The sequence below is a fragment of the Rissa tridactyla genome, chromosome 7, assembly GCF_028500815.1.
Source record: "Rissa tridactyla isolate bRisTri1 chromosome 7, bRisTri1.patW.cur.20221130, whole genome shotgun sequence".
Lineage (NCBI taxonomy): Eukaryota > Metazoa > Chordata > Aves > Charadriiformes > Laridae > Rissa > Rissa tridactyla.
This window is the reverse complement of record NC_071472.1, coordinates 24,118,642-24,146,489: the sequence shown is the minus strand read 5'-3', so window position 1 is coordinate 24,146,489 and position 27,848 is coordinate 24,118,642. Positions and strand designations below refer to the sequence as shown.

General features: G+C 52.2%; 1 protein-coding gene across 3 annotated transcripts; it reads right to left on the bottom strand.

The window, feature by feature from the left end:
* Positions 1-347: 347 nt before the first annotated feature.
* On the bottom strand, positions 348-27,399 carry LOC128913091 (aryl hydrocarbon receptor-like). 3 transcript variants are annotated; one of them, XM_054210120.1, is made up of 10 exons: positions 27,299-27,399; positions 22,923-23,116; positions 10,744-10,859; positions 6,978-7,067; positions 5,029-5,137; positions 4,377-4,519; positions 4,047-4,237; positions 3,538-3,647; positions 3,051-3,192; positions 348-2,626 (listed from the first exon to the last, which is right to left on the bottom strand). In XM_054210120.1, the coding sequence occupies exons 1-10, from the start codon at positions 27,337-27,339 to the stop codon at positions 775-777; spliced, it is 2,988 nt and encodes a 995-aa protein (XP_054066095.1). In that variant the 5' UTR covers positions 27,340-27,399; the 3' UTR covers positions 348-774. The 3 variants fall into 3 exon arrangements, with proteins under 3 accessions (XP_054066095.1, XP_054066096.1, XP_054066097.1); XM_054210121.1 differs by having other exon boundaries at positions 22,929-23,116; XM_054210122.1 differs by having other exon boundaries at positions 10,744-10,853; positions 22,929-23,116.
* Between the last annotated feature and the right edge of the window lie 449 nt (positions 27,400-27,848).

Below are 27,848 nucleotides of genomic sequence, written 5' to 3'. Positions count from 1 at the left end.
CATGACAAAGCCAAGGGGAGCTTGGCTGGACCTTCCCCACACTGCTGTAAGGGAAGGTTACAGCCTGGTACCCGCCTCTCCCAAACTCCCTGGAAAAGCTGCTGAGGAGCCCAAAATCCCAAGCTGCCTCTGCTCTCACCAACTCCACCTCCCATGGAGACCCTTCAAATGCTGCTGAGCTTCTCAAAGTGCTTGGTAACACCACCTTTTTCAAAGGAACTGGGGCTTGGGAGGAGGAAAGGAGATGGAGAGCACAGGAGAGAGGGAGCAAGGAGCAGAGCAAAGGGGCTCAGGCAGGCTAAGATGATACAGGGGACCAAACAGCAACATGACAAGGATGAGGAGACCATGCAGCATCAAGAAACTGCAATTCAGTGCTGTGGTGCCTGTAAGTCCAGCAGGTGTGTCTGCAAGAGGGTGCCAGGAAAGCATGGACTGGTGAGCAGGGGGTCTTTCAGGGAGATGCAGCCCTGCCAGCAGGGAGGTTTGTCAGACTTCTCATGGGAAAACAAAAAACACTTCATCCTAGGCCGCCTGAAGCTCTGCTAGGGCACCTCATCTCAGGCACTGGAAGACAAAATCCTGAGTGAGCAGGAAGCGTGGGGCACCACTCACAGGTGTGCACAGCCAGAAGAGCTTGTAATTGCTGGTGGCTTTTCAAGGTGTGGCTCCTAGTTCACAGTGAGGCTTCAAAACAGGCTGCCCACAACCGATGCTGTGCTGGCACCTTCTCAGCATCCTCCCTTGCTCCATCCGTGGCAGCCGGTATAGCCCTCAGGTCCTGCAGCCCTCGCACCTCACCTTGAGCTGGACCTCACAGGCACAGAGCGGCTGTCTGCCTACAAAGGATGCCGATGGGAAGCCAGGGCCCTGCTCAGAGGAGGGGGGCACTCCTGCAGCCACCTTCGCAGGCAGAGCTGATGAGCATCTTGAACCCGAGCCCTGTGAGGAACATGAAGCTCCAGGGTGACTCTCATCAGGGCAAGGTGAAGCACCCAGCTGCTGGGGAAGGGATGTTTTAGAGGCATCCCTCAGAAAGGCACTCTCATGTCCAAAGAGGTTGTTTCTGTGCTGGGACTCAGGCAGCAACACATGGTCCATCTGGTGGGCGCTGGGACTTGTGCCGGACCCCAACAAGAGCCCGCTGTGTTGTGCCAGACCTGCCCCACCGAATCTCCGAGGAGCTGCCCCAGATCGCAGGAGCCATGGCTGGTGCTGCATGAACCACTTGTCCTGCTCCCCTTCCCAAGAAAAGCTGGGCTCTGGGGGGAGTATTGGGGACTGTTTGGGGCAGCCACCATCCCCTGGCAGCTGGCTGACTCCTAAAGGTGCTGAGGCTCGTGCAGGGAGAGCAACCTCCTCACCGTGGAAGTCCCCAGCCCCAGAGAACAAGGACTCATGGAAGCTCTGTGCAGGACAAGGGGCAGGTTGGGATGGCAGCAGCCATAGCCCAGGCCCCAGGGGACACTCAGGGCTGCCACTCAGCAGAGTTTGTGACTCCAGGTGCGTTCCTGTTGCTTCCAGCTGTTTTGGAGCTGTGGCCATCCAAGTCTCTGACAGGCAACATCCAGGAGAAGCACTGTGACCCAAAGCATTGGCTGGGTTTGCCTGGACTGGGACATTGTGCCACCGAGTCACTAGCGTCTTGGAGTGCAATGGAGGTGGGCAGCTTGAGCTCACCAGCTCACACTCGGGCTGGCTCTGATCATCCAGAATAGTGTTATCTACAGGAGCAGAGGTGGTAACTTCTGTTTGAAGCACTTGTCCCAGGTTTGACAGCTGAAGTGCTGCAGAGTGCTTGCTGCTCAAGCCTGGGAAATCCAGAACAGTTCTCCCGACCAGCCCAGCTGAGTTAGCCGGGACCTGCTGTTTTGGTGGAGCAGAGTTGACCTCAGATGTAACAGAGACTCGAGAGACCGCAGCATCTTGGCCTTGTGCACCAGGTGCCTGGGGCTGTGGAGGGGCTTGAAACACCGAATTAGTTGCCCAGCAGTGTTGGAAGTGAGCCACAGCACTGTTTTCCTCATTACGGGGTGATGCACTGCAGCGTGGGAAGTCCATGCTCTTCCCAGCATCCTCCCTGAGGAGCATCTGCTCCACATAGGAGGTCATCTCAGTGCCTGGCCTCTCACCAACCTCCTGAGCTGATGGCTCTTGCTCTGCACCCAGGCTGAGCAGAGCCTCCTCCCACTGCTGCAGCTCTGCATTGTCCATGTTGAGGCTCTGGAGGTTCTGGCAGATGTTTCCATCCACCTCACTCTTCTCAAAGAGGGTTTTGATAACAACCAGAAGGGAGTTGCTGTCCTCCTTGGCATCACCAACTTCCTCACGATGGCTCAGTCTATCAGGCTCAGTGATGAGATCTGGCAAGGAGAACTGAGGCGTGTTATCAGCGTGGGAGATGTATATGGATGCATCCTGCTTCATCATGGCCCCAAGAAGAGAGTTGGGGTCTACTGAGCACTGGTTGGAGTGGGAGTTTGCTTGTGTCTGCAACTCCTCCTTAGCCTGGAAGGAATCCAGGAACTCAGGAAGGTCATTCCCGTATAAGACTGCTTCCCCTGTGGCAAAGCTAAAAGGCAGCTGCAGGTTTCTCTTCCGCAGATGTTCCTCCCCTTCTTCATTCCTTCAGGGTGGAGGGAAAAAGAGATGGAAACAGCATGAGCACCTTCTCTGGGCCAGACAAAACCACCCTCCCAATAGTGAGACAGGAGCTCACAGCCCTGCCCTGGCTTTTCTGAGGAAAGAGGTGATGTATTGGGCTGGCTGTGATGCTGCTGGCGGAGGACCGGGGCTCTGGGGAGCCCATGGGGAGGTCTGCATGGCTCAGGGAAGGGCAGCATGTCCAGAGCTCACCCCAGGCAGCATTAAGTGTGTCTGCAACCACCTTCTCAGAGCTGTTTTGCTCATCCCCCCTGCTACAGGAGGGCAGGTGCTGCCAAGTGCCAGCCATGCAACCCAACCACCCTTTCCCCCGCATGCCCCAAGCGACCCCAGGGCCACGTGTGCCGAGAGCAGGCAAATGCAACCGGAGACCCAGCGATACTCACGACAGGGCTCGCTGCTGGGCAATGATGCAGTCGGGCTTGCCCCCTTTGTACACCAGCCGCGCGTTGGCCTGCACCCACACCCAGCCGCCCTTCTTGGTCAGCAGCCGGAAAACCGTTAGCCCGCTCTCCCCCGTCTTCATCACTGGGGCAGGGAGAGAAGAGAGATGGCATCGACATGGTCACTCTGCCGGGAGCAGATAAATAGCACGGGCAAGACGCCATGATGTGGCGCATCCCCTTGTGCTCATGCTACAGGGGCAGAAGAGGCAGAACGCAGCCAGCACACAATGCCACATGCCATGCTGTCCCCCTGCCCACTCCCCAAGCGGGTATCACCCAGGAGGGAAGAGCCTTTATCACAGCTGCTCCAGACCTGGACATTTGGCCCAAACAGCAACAGTACTGGCATGGCCAGAGCTGTACTAGTGAGCTGCAAGGGCCCCCACGAACGCACACACCCTGATCGCCCCTCCCCCCCCAAACTCACTTTTCACATGGTTCTCCGCACAGTACATCATGTCAGCCGCGTGCACAAACTGGTACCCGGACCCCCTCTGGCACAGCTCTGTTTCTGTATACCCCAGGACAACCTTCCCCCTGGAAACAGTGCAGAAACCCAGTGACACCAGGGATGGATACCCAGTTGCAGCCTACCAGCCAGACGTGATCCCCTGCCCAGCGCCCAGGCGGTTAGCCAGTCTCCCACTTTGGGTGGCGCAACTCTCCATCCTGGGTCAAGCTGCATTCCCTTTTCCACAAAACCCCATGCAGGGTTTCTGGGCTAAAACATGGGAGCCAAGAAGTGCTGGTGCCCAGTTCAATCTGCTCCCCATGTTACTGGAGGGCTGCAGAAATGCTCAGCAGTGGATGGACAAAAGCATCAGACAACATGCCACAGGAGTTGGGTCAGAAGTGCCCTGCTCCCATGGGCTCTGGCTTTCTGTCCAGCACCTGAAGCCATGGATTTTGCCACAGGGAAGGCAGGAGATGCCCTACCGCGAATCACAGGCCATGGGAGTGAAATCTAGCTTGTGCTTTGTCTGGAAGATCAGCGTCTTGGTCCGAAGCTCCAGGATGGAGAGCGGCTGGAGGGGAGTTGCGATGGCAAAGAGAGCCAGCAGGGACCTGTCTGATGCCTTCTTCTGCTGCCCATAAAGGAATTTCAAGCGCCCGCGGAAATTCAAGGCCTTAGAGGGGATTAGAAAATGTGCGTGTGAAGCAAATAGGGTGATGGGAACCAGCTGTGCTCCCACCCCTACGGGACACAAGTGGCCCCAAGGGAACACACTGGGAGCAAAGGGGTGTCCTGGTGCAAGGGTGCATTACCAGAAATCCTGAGGAGTTATCCAGCAAGCAGCGGAAGCGGCAGGTGAAGCTCCTCTCCATGCAGGAGGGTTTCTTGGGGCAGAGGTGCTGGGGGCTGGATGTGATGCTGCATCCAGCCAGCTGTGGCTGGCCAGCAGGAAGGGCTGGGAAACCAAAGGGAAAATGAAGCTTTCCAAGCTGCACACCTCGAGCTCATGGCCTTGCAGACCTGCTCCTGCTGGAGACTTTGCTGCTCAAGTCAACCTGTGGTCTTCACAAGATGGGTAAGACCTTGCCATGGGTAATTATCAGTTCATGATAGTTTCTGGTCCCCTTGCCTCCCGGACAAGAGCAAGACAACAAGCCGCCCCCACTGAAATAAATAGGATTTCAAACACTGAAAAGTAAGAAGGTTTGGGGGAAGTGTCCCTATCCCTCCAGCACAGAGAAAGACAGCATGTCACTGCTGTTGGCTGCTTCTGGTGACAGGTAGCCATGCCATCCCCTGGGATGGTTGTGAGTCCCAGGGGGGAGGCTATGGGATGCTCCTCAGCACAGGGCTGTGCATGGTGGTTATGTATACCACCAGGAGGGTTGCCCAGCACTGGGTGGCCATGCAGAGGTGACTGGCTGCTCCCCAGGGATCACCACCGGGGACTACCCTGGCACTCACCATGGGCAGCATGCTGGGTGCTGGCAGCTGCTCCGTGCAGCTGGCGGCGGAAGGCGTCTCTGTCATCCATGTGGATCAGCTCGTACACGCTCTGGTAGATGAGATCCGACTGGAATGACACAAGGGGAGAAGAGCGTCACCCCCTGCCCAGCCTGGCAGAGGCATCTGGAGGAAGACATGGCAGAAGGCTGTCATTTGTGGTTACTAAAAGCACAGTGATTGAGTGTAAACAACAGGAAAAAACCACCTGGCTTTGTGTGACACGTGGAGAGCAAGGACCAGGAACTGGCTGCTTTTAGGAAGGGCGGCTCAGTAAGGAGGGAAAGGGAGCAGAGAGTGGGTCTGCCTAGGGAGCAGCTCAGAGGTTTCCAGAAGCAATAGAAATGGCAGTGTCCAAGTAACCCTGGCTGCTCAGGACTGTCAACACCACCTGTTTCCCCAGTGTCATCTGGTGATAGCTAAGCAGCTTTCCCCCCTGTTCCCTACACCCGCAAGGCTGAGATTCTCCTGGTGTGAAATGGCCCTTCCAAGGAAGTTCCACACTGGCTCTGGCTCCTGATCCTTAACCGCAATTCATGGGAAATCCTGAAACTCCAGCACCCTCCCGTGCTATGGGAGACCCTGCTCTTTGGGAAGCCTTGGTCCCCATTTGTGGGGTGAACACTGCATCATTTGCCTGACACGTCTTAACTTTAGTATCTCCTTTTGACCAAATTCAGACAAAACACCAGAAAAGCTGTGGGCTGTCAGAGGGGAATTCGTTTGTGGGGTACAAATTGCTGGTCTGCAACAGCACGCAAGATCTCTCTCTTGTGTGGCCACCCCTAGCCCTCAGCAAATAAGCAGTTTTGTTTCTTCCACAGGATCAATGTAAAAAAGAATTTCAGGTTGATCAAAACATTTTGAGCAAACCAAACTAATTTTTTTTCCCCCCAGACTTATGCAGGGGGATTTGCTGTTTTAAAAAAAGGGGCTTGTAGGTTTTTCTTAAATACAAGTCCATGGGAATCTGTATCCCAGTGCAAACCATCTTCCTTCAGTGAGCGACCAGGAAAACCAGACATGCTGATGCTGGTCTGTGAGGTTGGCCACACAGCAGATGTCCTCACATCACCTGTCTCACAACACAGTCCTCTTCTTCTATGGCCACGTCTTAGACCAACCTTTCCCACCCTGGTCCTGCATGCTGTGGTGGTCAGCTTGAACCTGCCAGGCCCATGGGCAGCTCAGGCCACCAGCTGCCATGTCCCTGCCCTCCTAAACACACCAGAGCAGAACCTCCTGCTTAACCAGACATACGGGTACTTTGAGAAGACCACTCCCTGCCTCTGACAACTGTTTTGACTTGGGGCATCAGCCCATGAGGATCCTTCTACAGCATGCTGGGAAAGGGTGCAAAGAGAAGACAAAGAAGAAAACACATTAGTTTCCGCAGGCACACCAGGAACCCATACAAAGAAATGGGTTTAGCAGCCTCACAACCCTCCTGTTGACTCAGTCCTTCAGCCAAAGGAGCTGGACATCAGAGGAACTGGAGGTAACAGGGTGTATGTAGGGAGAGATCTGCTCTTCCTTGGCATCCCATGTAACCCACAGTACTTCAGGGCACTGACACTGCTCGCCAGCAAGATAAGCTCAGCCCTCTGTAAGTGAGAGCCTATGTGCCCAGCAGCACGATACGAGAAAAATCTCACGTCCCTCTTACACACGCAGACAAGAGGATACAGAGCCTGCCATTGCTCAGCTTTCATCTCTCCTTACTAAAGCCACAAGCATGCTTGTTGGCTTTCACAGCCCGCAAAGGACATGACTCATTTGAAAACATACATCAACAACGACCCAAGGGAGCTGAGAGCAGAGAAAAGAAAGCCCTGGTATGGCCACGAGCACCTCCTTCCTGGGCCTGGACTGCAACCACCTGCTTACAGCCAGAAACAAGTGATACCCACCTGATGAAAGCCCAGGTAGTCCTGCACAGTACGGGAGATGTAGAAGATGTAGCCATCTCCAGTCACGGTGATGATAAATCCGTTGAGTGCCTGAAAGCACAAGTTGAACCCAGAGTTACTCTGCCTAGCTCAAATCCAGCTACTGAAAGACAAACTTCTCCAGGTGTTTCTTCAGCATTCAGGGATGGGAAGGGACCTTCTTTGTCAACAAAGATCCCACAAAAAAGGAAAGCACCTTGTGACCACATGAGGCTTTTAACCTTGGTTAGTTGGGGAGGGGTCCCTCACTGTTACCATGAACAATGATCAAATGACAATGTTTTCTAGAACCACTGTAGAAGTCCTCTCACAGCAGGGCACCTCCTGCATCAGAAGGAACCAACAAAGGAGAGGTTTCTGGAGGACATGCTATGCTCTTCTAGGGCTTTTCTTCTGGCAGACCTGATTTCCTCTAACAAACCTGCCTACAACTTCAACAACAAGCAGCAAGAGGCAGCGCAGAGGGAAGAAGCGCCTTGAGCCACGCAGGAGCCTGGTGACTCCAGGAGGAGCATAGCTTTGGTTCAAGTATAATGACGCCTTCAGAGATGGTAACCAAACTGCGGTCAGTCACTGACCTGACATATTTATCCACTCTTTCCTTTTAAGGATGACCTCCAAATACACTTTGGGCCCTGTTCTTCACCCTGAGTTCTACAGTTAGGGGGTTATACAAGCTTACTTCTGCATTTCTGTATGTCTTCTCACCAGAATTTCTCCAATCATCCCCCCAAACTTGCTTTTTAATCCTTAGCACCTGAGGACTACCGGGATATGTCTGTCCCTCAGATCCCTGCTCTTAGCTCCAAAGGTATGTGAACAACTCACCACGAAGTAAGACCAAACTCAGCCACTGCTATCATTCAAAGATGGGAGTGGAGCTAAAGACAACACCCACCTTAAAAGCAAAAGAGGTGGAAACACCTGGAAAGTCAGATCCCAGATTTGTGAAGGCCCTGACATCACATCTGTGACACCTGATGTGATACCCGACGTGACAGCCCTTGGTCCTTATAAGCGTGCAGGACTCTTCGACACATTTTCGAGGAGGTGACAGCATCCTCTTCTCATCCGTCTCCCATTACCCAGGACCACAACCTCTTCCCATCTGATTTTGTTCTTGTTCCTGACAAACATTTCAAGAGTCCCCGTTGCTCTTGAGACATTTGTCAGGAACAAACTCCATTCCCCCTCAAATACATCCTGGCATTGAATTGCCACTATAAGACACCATACTGGGAAAATTACTCTTCTCTTGCTGATGTTCTAGTTGACAAGATAAAAAAGAAAAAGAAGAAAACCACCAGATCTCTATAACATCATCTTTGTGCTCATACAATCTTCCAACTTCTTGCCTTGCACTCTGCAATTAGATACGTATGGTTTGCAGCTAAATCCATACCAAACTGTTAGCTCCTTGCTTGAAAAGGCCAAACCCATGCCAAATTAGAGAAACTATTCAAAAAAACAGATCGTAGGTAGGGTGGCGGAGGGGAGCTCATGCATCAAATGAATACCCAGAAAAAGAGGCAAGATGAAGATCCAGGAAAGCACTGCACTAGATAGTAATTCCTGCCTCCTGCTCTTGTCTGTAATAGTTTTAATTTATTAGTGAATGAAAGGAGAGAAATTAGGAAAAGAAAACCCTAAGTGGAAGTTGGGGTTTAACCAAGATGTGGGCAGAAGTCTCAGCGGGTCTCATAAGCTTCAGGATGGGACCTGCCACAAATACAGACTCTGCCCTCGCTGCCCAGCTGGGCCACGCTGAGCTGCCCCTGCAGGGAAACACGGAGACGTGCCGTTTGCGTGACACCAGGCTGGAGAGAAGGGTCCGGCTGCTCCTTTAGCTCCACTCACCCTCTTCCCCCATGGAAAGAGGGGGCAGGAGCAGCCGGTTGACAGAGCTCATGCACTTCCCCATTTACAGCAACACTGAGGCTTGCGTGGACTGCCTTTTTTTAGTAACTTGGGTTATTTGAAAGGCCTCTGGAATGAGCATGTTGCCTGATACTGTACAGATCCAGCTTGCAGCAGAACCGGTCCCTTTCCTTTGTGGGCTACAGGCCCCCAAGGGACCCTGAGTCAGAGTTTTCTGCAAATTACAGTATCTGACTAAAATGCTCTTTGAGGGGGGGGAAATAAAACATCAGGCAGCTCAGCTGGGGGATTTCTGTCACATTAACACCTCCTAAGATCTCCAGATGCCTTCAATCACCCATGGTTGCCAATGCTCTGGTGGCTCAACAAATTGCCATCATATGGTCCAGCTCAAACCCCCAGAGAGCACTTGGGAGCAGCTCCATCATGGAACTAGGGCAACCACTGGCTCCCCTCCTGGCTATCACATTATTCCAGCTGTTCCTGCGTGACTATCACACTTGCAGCCAGCTGAGACTGCTCCTGGGAGCGAAGGCCACATGGGAGACTCCATGTGGTCCAGGCTTCATTGCCAGAAGTCACACTGGGCTCCCAGGAGTCACAGCCTCAGAAAAATCCACTGCAGGAGGGGGCTCTTGCCAGGGCTCTGCTCATACCCGCCTGCCTGTCCATAACAGCTGGCATTGCATGTAAGGCTGTGCAGGAGCAGGGTTGAAAGCAAGAGTCAGACTTTAAGGAGAGCCAAGCATCCGTCTGCTAGTGTTTGGAGACCTGGAAGAAGGGAGAAGAGGATTCAAGGCCCAGAAAGCAGAGGCACACGCAATGTCAGGAACACAGCCATGGAAAGGTAAAAGGTCTCACACAGACTTGCCCTGCCACCCCAAGGAGCAGCACGTTTTAAGTTGATGTGCCCAGATGTTTACTCAGCAACCAGCCTTTCCATCGGCCCTTTCTATCCCGTTTCCTCCCAGCTTACATTTTTAAATTGCAGCCAAACAAACAGCATTCCGGCCAGCTGATTCACCAGCTCCTTCTTCTCTGAAGTTCATTGAGAGCTGTATCATTAGGTACACACTGGTCTTCCTACAAAGCAAATCTCCCACCACCCACTGATTTGGTCCACCACTGTCTTCCAAGACCCATCTTCCCTTCTTTCCTCCCCCGCAACAGCCTACAAATGGAACCCGGACTTTTTGCATCCCAGGCACATTCCTAGGGAGCTCGCTCAATGCCCCAGGTAGGGCAAACAGTTTCTGGCGGGTGTTTTATCCTGCAGCTATCACCATTCTCCTCTTAGCATTTGCTACAACACAAGGAATCCACCACCTCAGAGACTAATTGGGGATCGTTCTCCACATCGCTGTACAATGCCCCTGCACCTCTTGGTTAGGATAGATGAGCTTGTGCACGTTGGGTCCATAAGCTGCAGCGGGTCTCAAGGAAAAATGCCAGCTTTGGGCTCAGTGACAGCTAAGACCTGCAAGCTACGGGCACAGACATCACCTGACGCCTTTGCGAGGACACAACCACCCCCCTGAGCCCTGCTCTGTTCAACGGTGGCAGATCATGGTACAGCCCCTACAGAGCCGCTGTGGTGTAACCAAAGGGGCGGTAAACAGGGGAGGAACAGTGAGGACAGGGACCCATCCCAGCCAGGCAGCGTCACCGGTCCCTGTCCCAAAGTGCAGTGTCTGCAAAGCAGCTCCTGGCAAGGCAGGGTCTCCTCTTGCTCCACAGATGGGACCACATGCCCCATATCTACTATGTGGATCAGCAGACAGGGACAAGCTGCCTGGGGGATGGTGGGAGCCAAGGGAAGACCCCGAACGATTGAGGTACGGCACGATACCTGGAGCAGCAATTCCCCCTCGGGAAACAGCTTGTCAACCTGCAGGTCCGTCTGTCCACTCCCACACAGCGCTCTGGGCTGATCCAGCATGCAGTCGCCAACATCTGTAGCTGCAGCTGTGACAGAGGGGAAGAAATCAGCATGGAAGGGGCAAGCCAGGAGCCTCTCCCTCCTCCTCCCCACCCCAGTGCTGCTCGTGCACGGCCGCACTGTGCTACCCAATGCACGTGGACCCAGCTCAGAGGAAGATGGTACTAGTGGGAGCTGGAGCAGAGACCTTTTACAGAGCCACCTCCAACTTCTCAACACTTCCTCCGAGAGATAATACCCCCTGCTTGGTCCCATTTCTGGGAAACCTCACTTCCATCAAGGTCTGAGGCAGTGATGCAAAGGATAAAGGGGAGGTGATCATTTCTGGACCACCCAACACAGTGAGAAGTCTTCAGGTAAGGGCCTGGTAGAGCTGGAGTTGGCTTCAAGCCGCCCCAGTGCCACAGTATCTGCTTTCCTGTCCTTCAGGGCTGACGAAAGACAGTCACAAACCTTCCCAAACCACCAAAGCACCCATAATTTTTCTCTCTTCTGCCTTTGGCTGCTCGGAAGCAGATCGGAGAGTTGGTGGCCACAGCACTCCCAGTGAGCAGCTCCGGGCTCCCAGCACTCACTGCAATGACCTCCTCGGGCTGACTAACACGCTGCCTCACACTTCCTCACTAGATGCCTTCAAGACAACACCCGTGGGCGCAGCCAACACAAAACCTCCTGCCCTGGTCACAGGATCTCGAGAATCATGGGACACAGAAAGCCAGTTGTTCAGGAACAGGAACGAGGACAGCAGGTCCTGAGGACATCCCCAGTGCAGTACTTCATCTCCTGGGGAATTATCCTTGGAAAAACTCAGTCCAAACAGCTTCCAACAAAAGGGCAATTTTCAAGGCAGGTTTTTTGCCAACTGGATCCAAAGGGAAAAACTCTTCTTAATTTGAGGGAAAGATAGGAAGTAAGGAAAAATCCCAAACCACCCCAGGTCTGACCACACATTTCATTTTCTCCGTTGTAGAAACTCTCACCTCACCGTTGAAAGGTTTTAAAGGTCTGGTTCCCCCCCGCCCCCCCCGGTAGCACTGAGTTCAAAGCCAAAATAATTCCAAACCTAAAAAAAAGTTTCACCGGGAAACTGCTGATATGAGACATTTTGTTTTTCATCAAGCCATCAATATGCAAAAGCATTTTTACTGACAGATCTGCATATTTGTATTAAAAACCAGTCTGAGGACAAAACATTGCTCACATCTATTTACACATGGAGCCTGCGTAACAACAAGCACCCACCCACGCAGGCTTTCAGTAACCAGGCACATGGTTAGCGATAGAGAGCTGAAGGTCTTGCATAAGGTGACACAGAGAAGCCACACAGGTTTAAATAAAAGTGGAGAGGATGCTCTGAGCCTATTAAGCACAATTAGCCTCCATCTCTATTGCTGGTAGAACTGGGCTACTTCAGCCTCCCCCAAACCTTGAGTGCTTCTGGAAGATGCTCAGGCAGCAGTTGCATCTTCCGCCCTTTCCATCCTGCACCCTGACCTGCTGGAGGAAAGCCCAGCTTGTGAGCAACTCCCGTGGGACATGTCTTCTCCTCCGTGACAGCTCCCCTGGGGGTCAGCTTAGCCCATGCCACAAATCCGCATTGCTCCCTGCCCACCACGTAAGCTCACATTCCCATTTCTGCAGGGGACCATCCTCTGCATAGGTATTTCCCAAATCAGCAAGAGGTGGATCAGCTGGGCCAGGGGACACAACACCTCTGGGAAAGGTTGAGGTTCAAGGCCAGAAGAGCCATCCCTGTGCTCAGTTTGCTCACCAGTCAAGGAAATGCATGTCCCCAGGAGTTTCAAAAGGCAGGTTTGAGGCAGTCACCACGCAAAAAGTCTCCTCGCACGATTGCCAAGTGATCCCCAAGGAAAAACAACCAAAGCCCATCTGGGCCACGGGTATGGCTTCAATTTGCACATGACGGAGCAGAATAGTTTCAAAATGAAACATCAATTCTCTTCTCAAACTTGAATTCTTTTGAAGGGCTGGCTCCTCTCTAAAGCATTGAAATGAGGCAAGCTGGCAGGGGAATTCAAAGAGAAACAGAGTTCTTCCAAAATAAAGCTCCAAAAGGGCAGAGAGCATTTTGAGAGGATGCATAACCCAAGAGCACATGGTCTCCAGCTCTCTCCCAGCGTCCACCAGCAGCATCTGCAGGGAGAACTGCAAAGACATGAAACACCTATTTGCTCACTTTGTGCTTTCCAGAAAAATTATTCCTTTCAACTCTCCACCTAGCAAGAGGCTTTTAATCTCCCATCAGAGATGCTGCTTTCCCTACTCTCAAACACAGAGCGGTCCGTTTCTGCACAGCTTACCAGAAAATCCCGCAGAACCTATCTCCCATAGGACGCACTATGATGACCTGGCTTGGTGAGAAGGCCTGGAGCACAGAGAGAGGCCAGGAAACCCAAAAAGATGCTTTGCCACCAAGCATCACTGCACTAGGGTTGCAAGGTCCTAACTGCCGAGCATGGGATTGTAACTGGTGCTTCTAAATATTGATGGTGTAGAGCAGCTGGTGTTCACATCCAGCCCAGTCCTTACCATCCATAGCCAGAGGCCAAGGAGATGCTGAGGCAAGCATGTGAGGCAAGACGCACGGTGCTCTCTCACCAAAATAATCCAGCAATGTGTGACATGAGTTCCCTTTACTTTCATCATCACTTCAACACCTGCAGCTAAGTCTTGTTCTTGCAGATGGCTTCTCTGCTTCAAGAGACAGCCACCCTGCTGGGGATGGCCAGCACTGGAGTGAGTGAGCATCCAGCAGACAGACTGGGCTGAGGTTGCTCTCAGAGGCTACTGCCATTCCTCAGTGGTCTAGATGATCTGGAGACTTCCTGTACCCATTTTTCAGGTGGTGACCCTCTTCATGTTCAAACATGTCATGACTGTGTGTCCTCCTCAAACAACAAGTGAGAAACAAAGAGTGCCTGTGGCTCTCCCCCTCCAAACAGGTCTCTGAACTCATCCTCACTCAAATTGCCAAGAAGCCCAGGGACTGGGAGCAATCCCAAGAGATGCCTGAGCACATCCAGATAGAGGACTCCAGTCCATATACCCACCAGGGGTACAGAGGCTATTCCCAGTCACTTCTTGACTTGGAAAGGAAAAAAATAAATATCCTTTTAATCAAAGGGCAGAAAAAAACCCACCCCATCTGCAACACAGGTAATCTCATGGGAGGGAGGGATCTCCCCTGAAACATCCTCCATTTACTTGAGACAAGTTATTAGTCTCCGGGGAATTTCACCAGCACATAAACACACGTTCACCAGAAACAACTTGCAGAATGATCACCCCATGACAGGCAACGCTGGCTCTGTCTCCCAATGACTTGGGGTGGTGGCTTGGAGCCTTGCTCCCCTCCCACTGGCTCCCTGACCCAGCTGGGTGAAGGTGATGCAGAGAACATCTCCAGGATGTGCTGCAACTCTGGAGTGGAGCTTGCGGCAAGGTCAAGCTGGAGCCGGCACGACTCACAGCCAGGGTTCTCTACCCCAGGAGAGCAGGCTACCTGATAGAGAGATGCCATCCCCTGAAACCCACTGAGAGCCCTGGGTCCCTCAGCCTGCTGAAATCATGTCTCCAAGGGGCTGATGGCTAAGATGCACTGAAAATAACTGATGGCAGGAAGAACAGAAGAGCCCTGTCTCCTATAAGGCAGGAAAAAGCAGGTGACAAGCCATATTAAAAGCTAATTCACCCCCTGTTTAAGATATTCATTGTAATGGACCCTTACACGTTGAGACTCACTTCCACATGAAGCAGCTGAGACCACGAAGTTAGTAGGATTAAAAGAAATAGGTCCAATGTGTATACAAGCTGCAATACATCCACAGTAAAAGAAATAACTTTAGATACAAGGATGATACACATTTGCTGTTTGTGCCTAGTTTTTTCAGACTCTTGCTATGCATCTTTGAGAATTAACAGGAATTAACGCACGATTAAAAAGACCATGACAAAAGTGGTTTCTGGACAAATTCCAGTCATTTGCTGAAGCAATTTGGTGGCCGTTTGTATTTTCAAAGTGCTGGGGTAAACTTTACACACCAATAGGCTCTAAGACAGGAGGGAAAAATCCATCTCTGTCCTGAACCCCTACACCAGCCAGAGCACTGGAGAAGGCTTTCCGCTGCTGGTGTGATCCCCACAGACTGGAAAGCTTTCATTCAAAAGGAAGCCAGGGCAGACGTCAGCCAGGATCAGTAACATTTTCAGCATTAATGAATCAGGATGTGTCCTGTTCATCCCCAAGGGCATCCCTGAGGGTTAGCTTTCTTGCCTCTGCAGGGAGGTTTTTAGGCCCTGCAACGTGGAGGAAAGACTTCAAGCACAAGAAAGGGTTGCAAAGCAATCTAATCTCTTCACTCTTTGTTCATCACATTCACAAAGGAAAACACAGCAAAGTAGCCATGGAGGCTAACACGTCCCTTGCCTCTGGCATAGTTTTGTCACTGAAAAAAAAATGTTACTGGTAAAAAAAAAACAAACCTGGAGTCAGTTCTGCTCTCATGGACAGAGTTACACTAGTGGGAGATGACAGAACTCACCCATGGCAAGCATTTCTCTTTGAACAGACTCCAGAGATGCCTGGCATCCGGGAACTAGGAACTCCCAGCTCTTCCAGTAACACCAAGCCATGCACACCGTTTTCCTCTTGGACCCAATCCCAAACTCCATCAAATTAGCACCAACCTTTGCCTCAGCCGTTTAAGAAAGGCACCGTGCCAGGCAGAGCAGGCTCATATACCATCCAAGTAAAACAGGCAAATGCCAAAACCACAGATTATAAACCTATTAGAAAAAGTCACCCAGCATTTTTCCAAGGAGCACAGAAATGCCCTGGGGAGTGCTGGCAGCCCTGAAGCCCATGCCAACCCCTCCAACCTGCCGCTGCTGCAAATGCTCCCGCACAGTCCTGCAGGATCTTGCCTGAGGAGGGATTTAAGCTTGACTCCCTCCACTGCATCAGTTACTTCAGGTCCAGACACCTGCAGCTCTGGCCCACAGTAACAGCAAACAACAAGATGATGGATAAAAAAAAAAGCTAATTTAATGTTGACTGCAGCGAGATTAGCCAGGGAAACCTGCTGTCAGCTGCCCCGCAGCAGAGCACTGCAGAGTCGCACAGCAGCAGAGGTGGGAAGGGAACTGGTGAGATCTCCCAGTCCAGCTCCCTGCTCGAGCAGGGTCAGCCAGAGCAGGTCTCTCAGGACCATGAGCAGTCCCTGGCACAGATGGCAGATGGAGATCTTGGATCTAACCTTCCTAACTGCACTAGTGCAGGGACAGCAAATGTCTGAGACTGCTGGTGGGAAGCACAGACCTAGGAGGATTCATCCTACACTCCTCCATGGGCAGGTGAATGCAGACCCATCAGGACTCCAGTTGCTGGTGGCGGCAGGACCGTGCCACTGAGGACATCCTTGTGGGATCCATCTCTGCACTGGGACCTACCAATGCTCAAACGCTTGCATGCAAACAGGTTTAGGCCCTGCTGTGGAGCTAAGAGGCTGTCATCATGGCTGAAAGGTGGCTGCCAGGACCACTTGGACCTGTGCTCTTGATGAGCTCTTGCTCAGCACAGGCCAAGCAGAAGATGCCACCATGGCTGTCTGGAGAGCCCTAGGTGCCCAGGGGAAAGGCTGCATCATACAAGACCTTCCCCAGGTTCATGCTAAATACGTTGCAACCATATGGTTGCAATATGGGCGCAGTATAAAAACACGTCCACATATATAAGTGTCAGCTGCAACACTGATGACTCCTCACAGCCTGTGACCTGCCACCTCTAGAGCACCAGCATGAAGAACAGCCCCTGAAGCTGGTCCCACCTGGGCAGCTCCTACCTGCAGCCATAACCACTTCTCTCCACCAAGCGAAAATACCCAATAACCTTGTAGGCATACCTCTAGGTCTCCAGCTGTGCTCGCAAAGTACCAAGCAATGCCTGCAAAGAAGACTGGCTTGCCATGTGCCAGCTGGGTCACAGCCCCTGCAGAACACTCTCCTGGTGAGGTGGAGGTTTGGCAGGAGATGAAACAGAACAAGGACACATGTGTGGACCACACGTTCTCAAAAAAAAAACCCCACACTTGGAAAATGGCATCTCCTGCCTCAGGCTGACACTGGGCTGGGTGTGGGCCAGTGAGTTACAGGGAGGTACCCCACTATTTGCCATTTGTTATGAGCTGGTAGTCATCTCAAGCTTTGCCAACCTCCAAAACCCTCTTGTACATGAGGGGCTTTTCCACTGGTTGTCTCTATTGCAAACCTCACCACCTGGGTGACCTTCATCTAGGAAGTGGGCATGGCAGCATGTGCCCTAAGCACGTGCTGTCCACCTTGCAGAGCATTTTAAGCCCCATTTTCTTGCTCCGCTCATCCTTGACAGAGCCACATCCGTAACCCCCAGCATCTGCTTCTTTTGTTACACAAACCCTAGGAAATGAACCCCAGCACAGATCTCCAGCTAGCTGGAGGTTTTCCAAGCCACTCAGCACTAAACAAATCCATCCAAGCTTTCATGAGATCTCACACCATACAGAGCCTAGAGCATCATGGCTGCCAGCAGCACTGTGAACATAGAGGCAAGCTTTTCTCCTTAGGCACTCAGTCTCAAAGAGACAGGGATCAGCAAAGTCACTCCAGATTTACCTGTGAGACCATCAGACATAAGTCCCTGTAGCAACCTCTGCAAATCGGTTCGCAGACCAAAGCTCAGTGCTGGTCTGGCAGTGGGGTTCAGCCATTGTTTTATATAAGTGACAAAACCTTTAAGTGCCTTTAAAGCAGGTTTTGACAGCACCAGAGTCGTCATCGCCATCTACCAGTACTCAAAGGCTGGATCTGATGAATCAAAGCTTGGAAGAGACCAAGCCCTGAAACTCCACTTTGCCATGTTTTATCCATGTAAGTCTTAGGCAAGATTTAAACTTTCCTGATGCTCAAAACCAACTCTGACCCAGGGAACATAGAGGTGCTTCATCTAGTTCAGGAGAAGAGTGAACACATGGCTGCTCAACTACTGCAGGTCCCTATCTGAGGTATGGCCAACCACACAGGGCAAGCTGTTCCCCCAGTGGTGCATCAGCCACAAGCTGGTGACAAGTTCATGCTGCAAAGCAAAAGGGAAATCTGGACTTCTGGGTCTATTCCTCCTCCTGACTATGGGGAAGAGTCAGACCCAGGGGACATAGCCACCACTGTCCTGCTGGCACACTGCATGCATCACCCGAGGGCCACCATGGCTTGAGATACACACCTTCCATACGCCAAGCCTGAGACAGTGCTGCCTTCAGCTTCATCAGCAGTGGTTTCTGATACCGCCATGCTACTCCTAGGAGAGTGGTGCAACAAATCCTGCTGGCTTTCCTACTGTAGAACAGTTTGGCTAAAAAATGCTGAGATTTTAGCAACTGATCTCAAAATCCAGTTCCACCCGACCCTAGGGGAAGGAGCAGTTCAGGAGCTGACAAGCACAGCCAATCCACATGATTTCCCTGAACACCCAATGCCAAACTTGCATGCCAAATTTCCATTTATTTTTTTTAATTTGCACAGGGAATACTGTGATACCAGGCAGAAGAGAGCCGTTTATCACCCACAGCACTTGCACCAGGGGACAGACAAGTTACAGCAGATGCGTGTATGCCCCAAACGAGCCCATGGAGGCATGGAGCTTCAAGAGCTTTCCTCCCAATGCCTGAAGCTTGTCATTTCCAGCAAACTGCAAGTTTTTCTGGTTTCTCATTAAAAGTAAAGCAGATTTAAATATGATCCAGTGAGTCACTACCCTGCAACAACCCCGCAAAATGAGAGCCATGCTCGGTCTGAGAGGCAAACTGATGGAAACACCAGGAATTGGTCATTTTTTCCACGAAGAGTAGTCAACCCCCAAAATAGCACGTGATCAGAAAAGCTGTACAGCTTGTCAGAAAACACTGACCATCCTTGCTGAGCTTTCAGTCCATCCACAGAAGTTGATACCATTTCTGTCCTGCTTAGAGGAGGTCACGGAATCACGGAATCTTCAGAGTTGGAAGGGACCTCTAGAGATCATCTAGTCCAACTCCCCTGCTAGAGCAGGATTGCCTAAAGCACATCCCTCAGGGCTGCATCCAGGCAGGTCTTGAAAATCTCCAGAGAAGGGGACTCCACAACCTCCCTGGGCAGCCTGTTCCAGTGCTCTGTCACCCTCACTGTAAAGAAGTTTTTCTGTGTATTTGAACGGAACTTCCTATGTTCTAGCTTGTGCCCATTGCCCCTTGTCCTGTTGCTGGGAACCATTGAAAAGAGCCTGGCGCCGTCCTCCTTAAACCCACCCTTTAGATACTTGTAAACATTAATCAGGTCCCCCCTCAACCTTCTCTTCTCCAGGCTAAAGAGTCCCAGCTCTTTCAGCCTTTCCTCATAAGGGAGGTGCTCCAGTCCCACAATCATCTTGGTTGCCCTTCGCTAGACTCGCTCCAGTAGTTCCCTGTCCCTCTTGAACTGGGGAGTTCAAGACCAGATGATCTCCAGAGGTCCCTTCCAACCCCTGCCATTCTGTGTGATTCTGTGCCAGCAAAACTGAACCAGAAAGCACAGCACAAGGGCTTTCATCATCTCCCCCTGCAATGCCTGACATGATATACCATGAACAGGCTGCCATGACTTGCAGATGACAGGGGTCTTCGTCAGGCAGGGCTTGAACTGAGGTAAACTTTGATGAATCGGTGGGATGATCTGAAGTCAAACAAGATGAACTTCAGGGCAGACACAGGCACAGCGAGGCGGGGCTGGAAATCAAAGGCGCAGCGGCTAAATGGGAGTAATTGGCCTGGTAGAACAAGTCTCCAAGAAGTGGACGAGGCTGCCACTGAACATGAATCCATGCAATGATGATTGCTTTTCTGAAGCAGCTCTTGTGCTGGGAAGCACATGGTGAGCGCATCCAGCAGGAACTGCTCCTGCTCAGAGGCAGGAGTCCCAGCTGGAGAGCTTGGCACAGGGGTCACCTCCTGGGGACTAGCATCCCCAGCTGGAGAGGGCCCCAGGAGAGCCCCCAAGGGACAGGTTACAAACCTGGCATGGGGCAAAAGCTAAGGGAGCCAAGTTTATTTTGTCTGGAGGGGGGGAAGATGTGATAGGAGCCTTTAAGTATAGAAAGATGCTTATGGCTTGCTGTTCTGCACATGCTCTACCTCCTCTATCATCCATTCCATCAAGCCCAAGGCACTGGAGATGAAACGCAGGCTTGTCTGGATGTCCTGACCCTGCTCCATGCCATGCCAGGCACACACACCAGTCCGTGCCTCCCCCAGCTGCCGGAGTCACCCCAGCCCTCCAGCACTGCTCCATGGCATTTCAGCAACTGCTTTTAGAAGTGGGTTATGAAAGCAATCCTTGGCAGCCTTTCAGGCTTTATTTGCACTGTAGCCAGCAGTTCATGTGCTGCCGGCAGGCAGGGGAGCACAGTGACTCACAGGCATGGTGACTAACCCCCCAGCCAGGCTCTGCACCCATATTTTCCCTCTTAACTGCTGCATCAACCCACATACATGCTGGGCGCTGCAGAGTCCAACCCCACCGGCAAGCAGGGGCTGATCACTGCCTTTTCTTGAACATCAGTGGAGAAAGCGATGTGGGTTAATGCTATGCTAGCACCGGCTTGGATGGAAGGACCTGTTGCATCCTCAGATCATCGCATCTTGCTGTCGTGGCATTATGCTGCTTACCCAGCTACCCACCCTGCATCTCATGGATAGGCAGGGAGAGAATCCTGTTTCCCAGGTTTGCCGCCCAAAAAGCAGACAATGGAGGAAGAGGCACTCAGCAAGCCTTGCTCTTAGTCCAACCTTGCCTTTAGGAGCCCAACAGCATCCAAAGTGCATCCAATGCTATGCATGCAGCAATCACCCCCTCTCCCGTGCAAAGGCAGCCAGCACAAGACATTTCCCCTCCACAACAAGGCGCCCCTTCGCACCCCCATCATGTCCTTTGGGGTCCTGCTCCCAGGAAGGACCTCCTGGGTCACAGCCCTTCTGACCCAGCCACAGTCAGCTAGTACAAGCACAGGCTCAGCAAACCCTTCAGCAGCACTTAGAAAGATGTGCCAGAGGTGCTTGGGGAACAGCTAACACCACAAGAGAGGTCAGGCCAGCACCTGGGGTCAAGCAGTTGGCATCTCCTGGGCAAGGACGAGGGACTCTCACAGTCACAGCCGCACTTGGTGGCCTGCCAGCCACCCTCAAATCCTTTGCAGAGGTAGCACAGTGATGTGATGCTCCAGCACTGCCCCGTGGATGGGAGTCAGAGGAACAGGAGGGAGCTGCTCTGTTTCCCACCCAAGAAACCAGCTCTGCTGGAGAGATCCCACCATTGCAGCACCATGTGTGAACTATAGCTTCAGGAGTAAAAGCTGAACTGTCCACAACTCCTGGGCTTGGGGAGAGGTTCCTCAGCAGGGTATGGTGTGAGCACATCAGTACAAAATTTCTGAGGGCAGCCAGCAGGTCTGTGCACCCAGCGTAGCTCAGCTGGCCTCCTCTTTGCAGTATTTTTCATGCTTATAAAGGCTCATGGATGATGTGTGGTGTGTACAAGGGAGCCTTACTGCCCAAAGTCAAGGTCTGCAGAAAAACCCTGGAACCCCCAGCACGAGTATTTTCACCAGCAGTAACTATCTCAGATATACTGACTGCTGGAAAGCCAGAGGGCAATCGCTGCTGTGACCTGTGAGCAGGAGGAAGGGAGCTACATGCACATCAGGGAGAAATACATCAGAAAGACCCTGTTGCCAAGAGCAGAAGCGAAATAGCAGCAACGTCCAGCCACAGTTGCTCTCCTGCTATGGTTACTGCCCTGTACCGGGGTCTCCACAGTGGCAGGGCTGTGGAGGGGCAAACGCAAGGAGATTGGCTTTCCAGGCGCATCAGCTCAACCCTCCATCCCACAAATACAAACCGGGGTCTCTGGGTATGAGGCATCACCCTCAGTCTCCTGGGAACGCTCATTAGAGAAGTATAATAGACCCACCACAGCTGAGCCCAGCAGGGCCAGGGTGGCAAGCACAGCAGTAAACCACCAATGTATGAGACACCCCTCCATAAACACACCCCCTTCCCCCTCCCCCAAGGAAGAAAGGGGAGAAAAATAAGCTAACAAGATGCCAAACCAAACAAGGGCCTCGGGAACAGCCTTGTTTCGCTTGCCAACCTCAACAAGCAGAGCAGCCCCGTGCAACATTTCCTACCCCACCTGCCCAGTAGAGACAGCAGCCCACAGATCGCAGGGATTTTTGATTTAATTTAATTATAAACTGCAGTTCAGTTACATGAGGGAAATGTTGCTGTTCAGCAAGACACACTGTTTTATCTATTGGCCCCTTCACCACAGACTGGTGGGAACGGGACACCAGAGGGTTTTGGGACATAAAGGAGGGGTAGTACAGTTGCTAATGAGAAGTAGATGGTGAAACTTTGCAGGAGGTCTCAGCTGCTAGGCAGGCACCCAAGCTGCTCCCCCTCAACCCAAGGTGCTGTTTCTCTGCCAGAGAACCCCCACAAAAGCAACGGGGCCAGGCTCCTCTACTCCCAACACTCCCACAACCTCTCCTGAATCACTTGCCTGCCTGCTGTCCACCTCTGTGACCCAAGTTTCCAAAACCCAGCCAGGTGGTTTCACTTTCCTAAGGGTGTTGCTTTTCTGAGACACCAACCACCCATAACTGACTGAGGAGTATTAGATTTGGGTGTGCAGCATCCCCCTTCCAGAGAGGACATGGATTAAAAATTGGTGTCATTGCAGGAAGAGGCCTGAGGAGTAGATATCCCTTGAAAACAGCATCTCTCAGCAGCTATTGCCAACTCCACCGCATTTCTGGAGATATGGCTCTTTCTTGCCCAGTTTTCCAGTACCTCAGCTAAAGATCTGAGGCTTTAACAAGGGTCTAATACCACAACTCATCACCATCCTGTCTTCAGGACACAGAACTCTCTATCCCAAGGCAAACGTGGCTCCGGGGGTGGGAAGTGAGCTGTGCAGTGGGGATTGACCCCAGGAACTTTTTCACCCCTCACAATACCAACACCAACACTCACCCGCCAAGTAGCTCTTCAGCTTCATGTATCCAACAGCCAGTCGGAGAACAGAGAGTTTATCAAGCCTGATGCGTACATCTTCGGGGAAAGGTAGCAAGCCAGTCAGCTTGTTCAGCTCCTGGTTGAGTCTGTCTCTATGCCGCTTGGAGGGGTTGGACTTCACACCCTCAGGGGGTGGCGGTTTGGGGCTGGAAGAGGCAAAAGAGAGTTTAATCAAACTGTCCTGTCCATCAGGCTCTTTCCAAACCCAGTGTTGACTTTAGTGCAGCCACAACAGCAGTAAAACATCAGGTGGCCAAGGTAAGCCCATGCGGCAGCAAGAGCAAGCTCCAGCAAGCCCACATGGAGGAGACATGGTTATCCCAGCTGGCCTCCTTACGCAGACTCAGGCCTGATGTTCTCCAGCTGAAGTGTGGGGCCCCTTAATGTGCAGCCTGGCTGAGAGAGCTCAGCTGGATACTACAGCCTTGCTCTCATCCTTGCTTCCACCACCAAACGCTGGCAGGGAAAGGGACAGCGAGGGCAGAGACCTACAAGCCATCAGAACATCTCTTGGAGGTCTGGTTACTTTTCCACCCACACTCTGCTTTGCATACCCTTCCCCTCTTCTTCCTCATCCCATACCCTTCCTACACAGCAGGTCTCTTCCTGGCCATGCTCCACATGAGGTCCTCACCCATGGCAAGCACTACCTTGAGTTGCTCAGAGGATTCAGATAGCTGTTCTACTTGCTCAGGACCTTGGCAATGAGCACGCTAACTAACAGCAAGAATGGAAAGTGGGAAGGTCCAAAACCATTTGTTTATTTGAATTTATTTCAGTTAGCTTCTGAGTTTCCTCTGACTGCTCAGAGCCTGAATCCATTGCTTTGCTTAGTAATATTACAAAAAGAAACACACATGAAAGCCAATGACAGCACTTGGACAAAGAGACACTACATAGGTTGGTTTAGGAAACAGCACTTAGAAAACAGTAGATTTCAAAAATTTGTTTTCTTCTGATTTCCGATCCTTTCCGACAGGCATTTCCAACAAAAAACAATATCTGACACCAAACTTGGGCTCTGAGATCAACTCTCAGTCTGCAGGAGGAGTAGGGGCCACAAGAGCAGCTCTGGTCTGTCTTAAGCTCACATGGGGACCTGTCTCCATCAGCTGCAGTGACCACACAAGCTGCAACTGAAGTCACAGCCACAGCAGTAAGAGGTTAGTTAATGACTTCAAGTCTTGGATGTCACCTTGTCTCCTTTGATTTCTAATGCCAGTTTGAATTCTGCCTTGAAAAAAACCCCTCCAGGCCCCCACTCTGTATTTTAGATTGCATCCCCCAACATGTGACCCATACTGTTTTGATGTAATTTGTCTAACCATAAACTCCCTCTCTGCAGGCATCCTTGCTTCATAAAGCAGCTTCGGGTAACAGGATCTGCCAGTATTTAGCAGCAATTTAAGCTCTCCCCTCTATTACCACTCTCAAATCTCATCTGGCAGGACTGCTCACGTGTGTGACAAGGGAGGAAATGAGCATTAAACGAAATGCAGTGAGACACTTGTTGACTTGTCATTGCAGAGAGCTACCAAAGGGGCTTCCCAGCACAGATGGAAAATTGGAGCATTTCTCTGTAAAAGTTCATAGAATCATGAAGTTCAATCAAGAAGTTCAATCATGCTGTTTTGTAACATAAACATGAGGAGGGATATACCCTGCTTCTCAGAGAGGTCGGGTACAACTCATCACCAAACTTATCCATACAGGCGGGGCAAGGCACACTGGCACTGATGCTTTTATGTACTCCATTAACCAGCGGCTTAAACACTTTTGAAATCACAGTCACTCATCAGGAAGGAAAAAAATTACTCTGTGTCTGATTAAAAAAAAAAAGATAGGTGAAGAAAATTATCCTGAGTTTCCTCAGATACCCTTTTAAGAAAAAGTCCTCTGCCCACTCACTACACAAGTCTAGCCCACAAACAGCCAGAAAGAGGAGAAAAAGAGACTGGAGATGAGCAAGAAGCGCTGCTCTATATGGGAGCGGGTAAAACACACAGGTGTAAAAGGATCTCTTGGATAGTCTGGCCAAGCACTGACGATGCTCTGGCTGGGACACGTCGAGTGACACAGCCAGCAGCGAAGCACCAGAAGGCTAAAGGAGGACACTCCAGCATCTCTGTCCCTGTATGTCCCCAGCTGCAGCACACAGGGTGCTTCATGGCCACCCTTGAGAGGAGGGACGAGGAAGAGTAAATTGGCTCTGGTGATGCCAGGCAGCTCTTTTGGCAGCCCATTTCCATGGGCAAATGCCGCACCCTGTGCCCAGGAGCTCCCAGGGCCAGAGGCTCCAGCTGTAGGGATACCACAGGGAAATAGCTTCCCGGTGCTCACCACTGACAAATCTGTTCACTCTCTATCAGGCAGTTATGAATCTCCCAGGAGAGGAGCCAGGAAAACTGCCAGCCCCCATCACACACACACTTACCAAAGGAAAGGCATTGGCTTCAGCACAACCACATCATTGGCCACAGAGAATCTGCAGAGGCCAGAACTGCAGGTAACACTTCCCCCCCCCCCCCCCCCCCCCGAAACAGTGAGGCTTTGTCTAGATGTTTAAAAGCTGTTTAAATTCCCTGCCCTGAGGGCTGTTTCCCTCCATGCTGCAGGGCAAAAGCTCTGGCATCTCTGCCAGCCCCAGGCACCAAGAGAGGCTGTCCCAGGGAGCGCTGCCACCTGAATATAAACCCTGGCGTTCAACAAAGCAGCTCAAGACCCACACGACAGGCAAGGAAAAGGCAATTTACAGAGGCCTGAGCCCCCATGCTGATTGCAGGAGCCCTAAGCGTAGCAGTCTTAAGAAACAGATACAGTGCAAGGCTCAGCGCAGCCGTGCCACAAAGTTCACAAAGAAGCCACTGAGAAAAGCTGCTGATCCTGGTGTGGACGAGACAGAGCAGAGCAGCAGGGAGAGCTCTGCTCCGAGCGGGGCAAAGGCTGTGCTGCTGCTGCAGTGGCGTTTTTCCCCAGCTGCCCTTTGAACAAGGATCCCAGCAGGAAGTTCACCACTTTTGCAAGCTGGCAAGTACTAAGGGTTATTACCTATTAACAACAGCTGAGGCTGCCTGGGCTGACATACTGTCTCCTAATTTTTATTTTTTTTATTTTTTTTAATAAGTAAAAAGCCCTGAGCAAACTGCAGAGGGACTAGAGAACTCCTAACCCTATCCTGCTCTCCCCACCTATCTGGCTGCGCATCCCACAGCTCCCAACTGGACCCTGCTGCAAGACCTGCCCAGTCACAGAAGAAAACAATCTCTCCTGATTCCCTGCAGTACCAGGGATCAAAGTCTCCTCTGCTACAAAAAACCCACCTTCTCCCACACCCTGAGCCACACAAATCCAGCTGAAACCTTCAGTCTGGCCACACCACCCCCACCATGGGGCTGGAATTACCACTCAAGGGTGAGCAGGAGAAAGGTTTGAGGCAGGGCAACTATGCTTGGCATCTTCGCACTTCTTTAAGACTCCCTAATGAACACCCAAGACAGGCTCTGGCTCACCTTCTCACTATAGATCCACAACGTTGGTGCTCCCTTCTTCATCTCAGGCTTGGGCTCAGCTTAGCATCTCACCATACGTTTATAACATTGAAGTTCCCTCCTCCATCCCAGGTTTAGTCTCAGCTCATCTGTCTCCCCTGAGTGACTCCCAAAAATATATATATATACACCTTTATTTCCTATACACCTAGTAACCTGAGGTCAACAGGCTGATGTGACTTCAGAGCAGGTATGGGGGGAGGCATGGGGGTCCCAAAGTCAGGAAACTCCAGCGACACATTGTGGAAGCATTATGAAACAGCTATTGAGCATCATGTTAATTAATTATTGAGGAATAGGGGATCTTTCGGTAAATAACAACTGCTGTACATTTGATTTGTGCAGGGACTGAAGCATAGGCCAGCCCGCAACTCAAACAAGAGGACAGCTGAGCATCTCAAACTCCCCAACCAGCTTCCTCACAGGAACACTGGGGATGCAGGACAATCATAAGTGGGATTTTTATTTTTCCTCCAGCATGCCAGAGCCTACGAAGCATTAGCTCCAATTAACCCTAATTAAAACAGAGCCGCCCGAGCATACGTCTCCCTACCTCTTTTGCTTCTTCAATGCCCTCATCAGAGCAGCTTAATGCGGCTCCCCATAACCAGTTTGGCTCCCACAGACTGGTTTTCTGCCCCCCCCGCCCCGACCCACACACCTGCCTCAGCTTCCTCCACCTCCCCACCGGCTGCAAAGCTGCCGCCCCCGGCTGTTACCGGAGGAAAGACCCTCCCCGGAGCACGCCCGACACCCACCCCCTTCCCCCGCTGCACTCACCTCTTCGGCACCGGCTTCTTCCTCTTCCTCCCGGCGTACATCCCGCCGGCAGCGCCGAGCACCGGGCGGGCGCGGAGCCGGCGGCGGGCGCTGGGGCAGCAGGCGGGCGCGCCCGGGGGCGGGGTTTAAGGAGGACGGCGGCGGGGCGGCCCCCGGCCCCTTCCCCGCCCCCCCCGGGCTCCTCGGACCGGCCCCCGGCGACGCACCGGCCGGGGAATGGTGGAGCCGAGCCCCCGGTCCCAGGGTCAGCGTGTGCGCAGGGGACAGCCGGCACCGTGCCCGGAGGGTCACCGTCCCCGTGGGCAGGGACCACCGTGCCCAGAGGGTCACCGCCCCCAGGGAGCCACCAAATCCTAGGAAACACCGTGCCCACGGGCCACCCTGCCCAGAGAGCTGCTGTGCCCCTGGGCCACCGTGCCCAAAGGGACGCTGTGCCCGGGGAGGCCACTGTGCCCCAAATGTCACTGTGCTCACAGCTCACTATGCTTATGGGCCACGGTGCTCGTTAGCCACCATGTGCAGGGGGGCACCAAGTCCTGGGATCCACCAT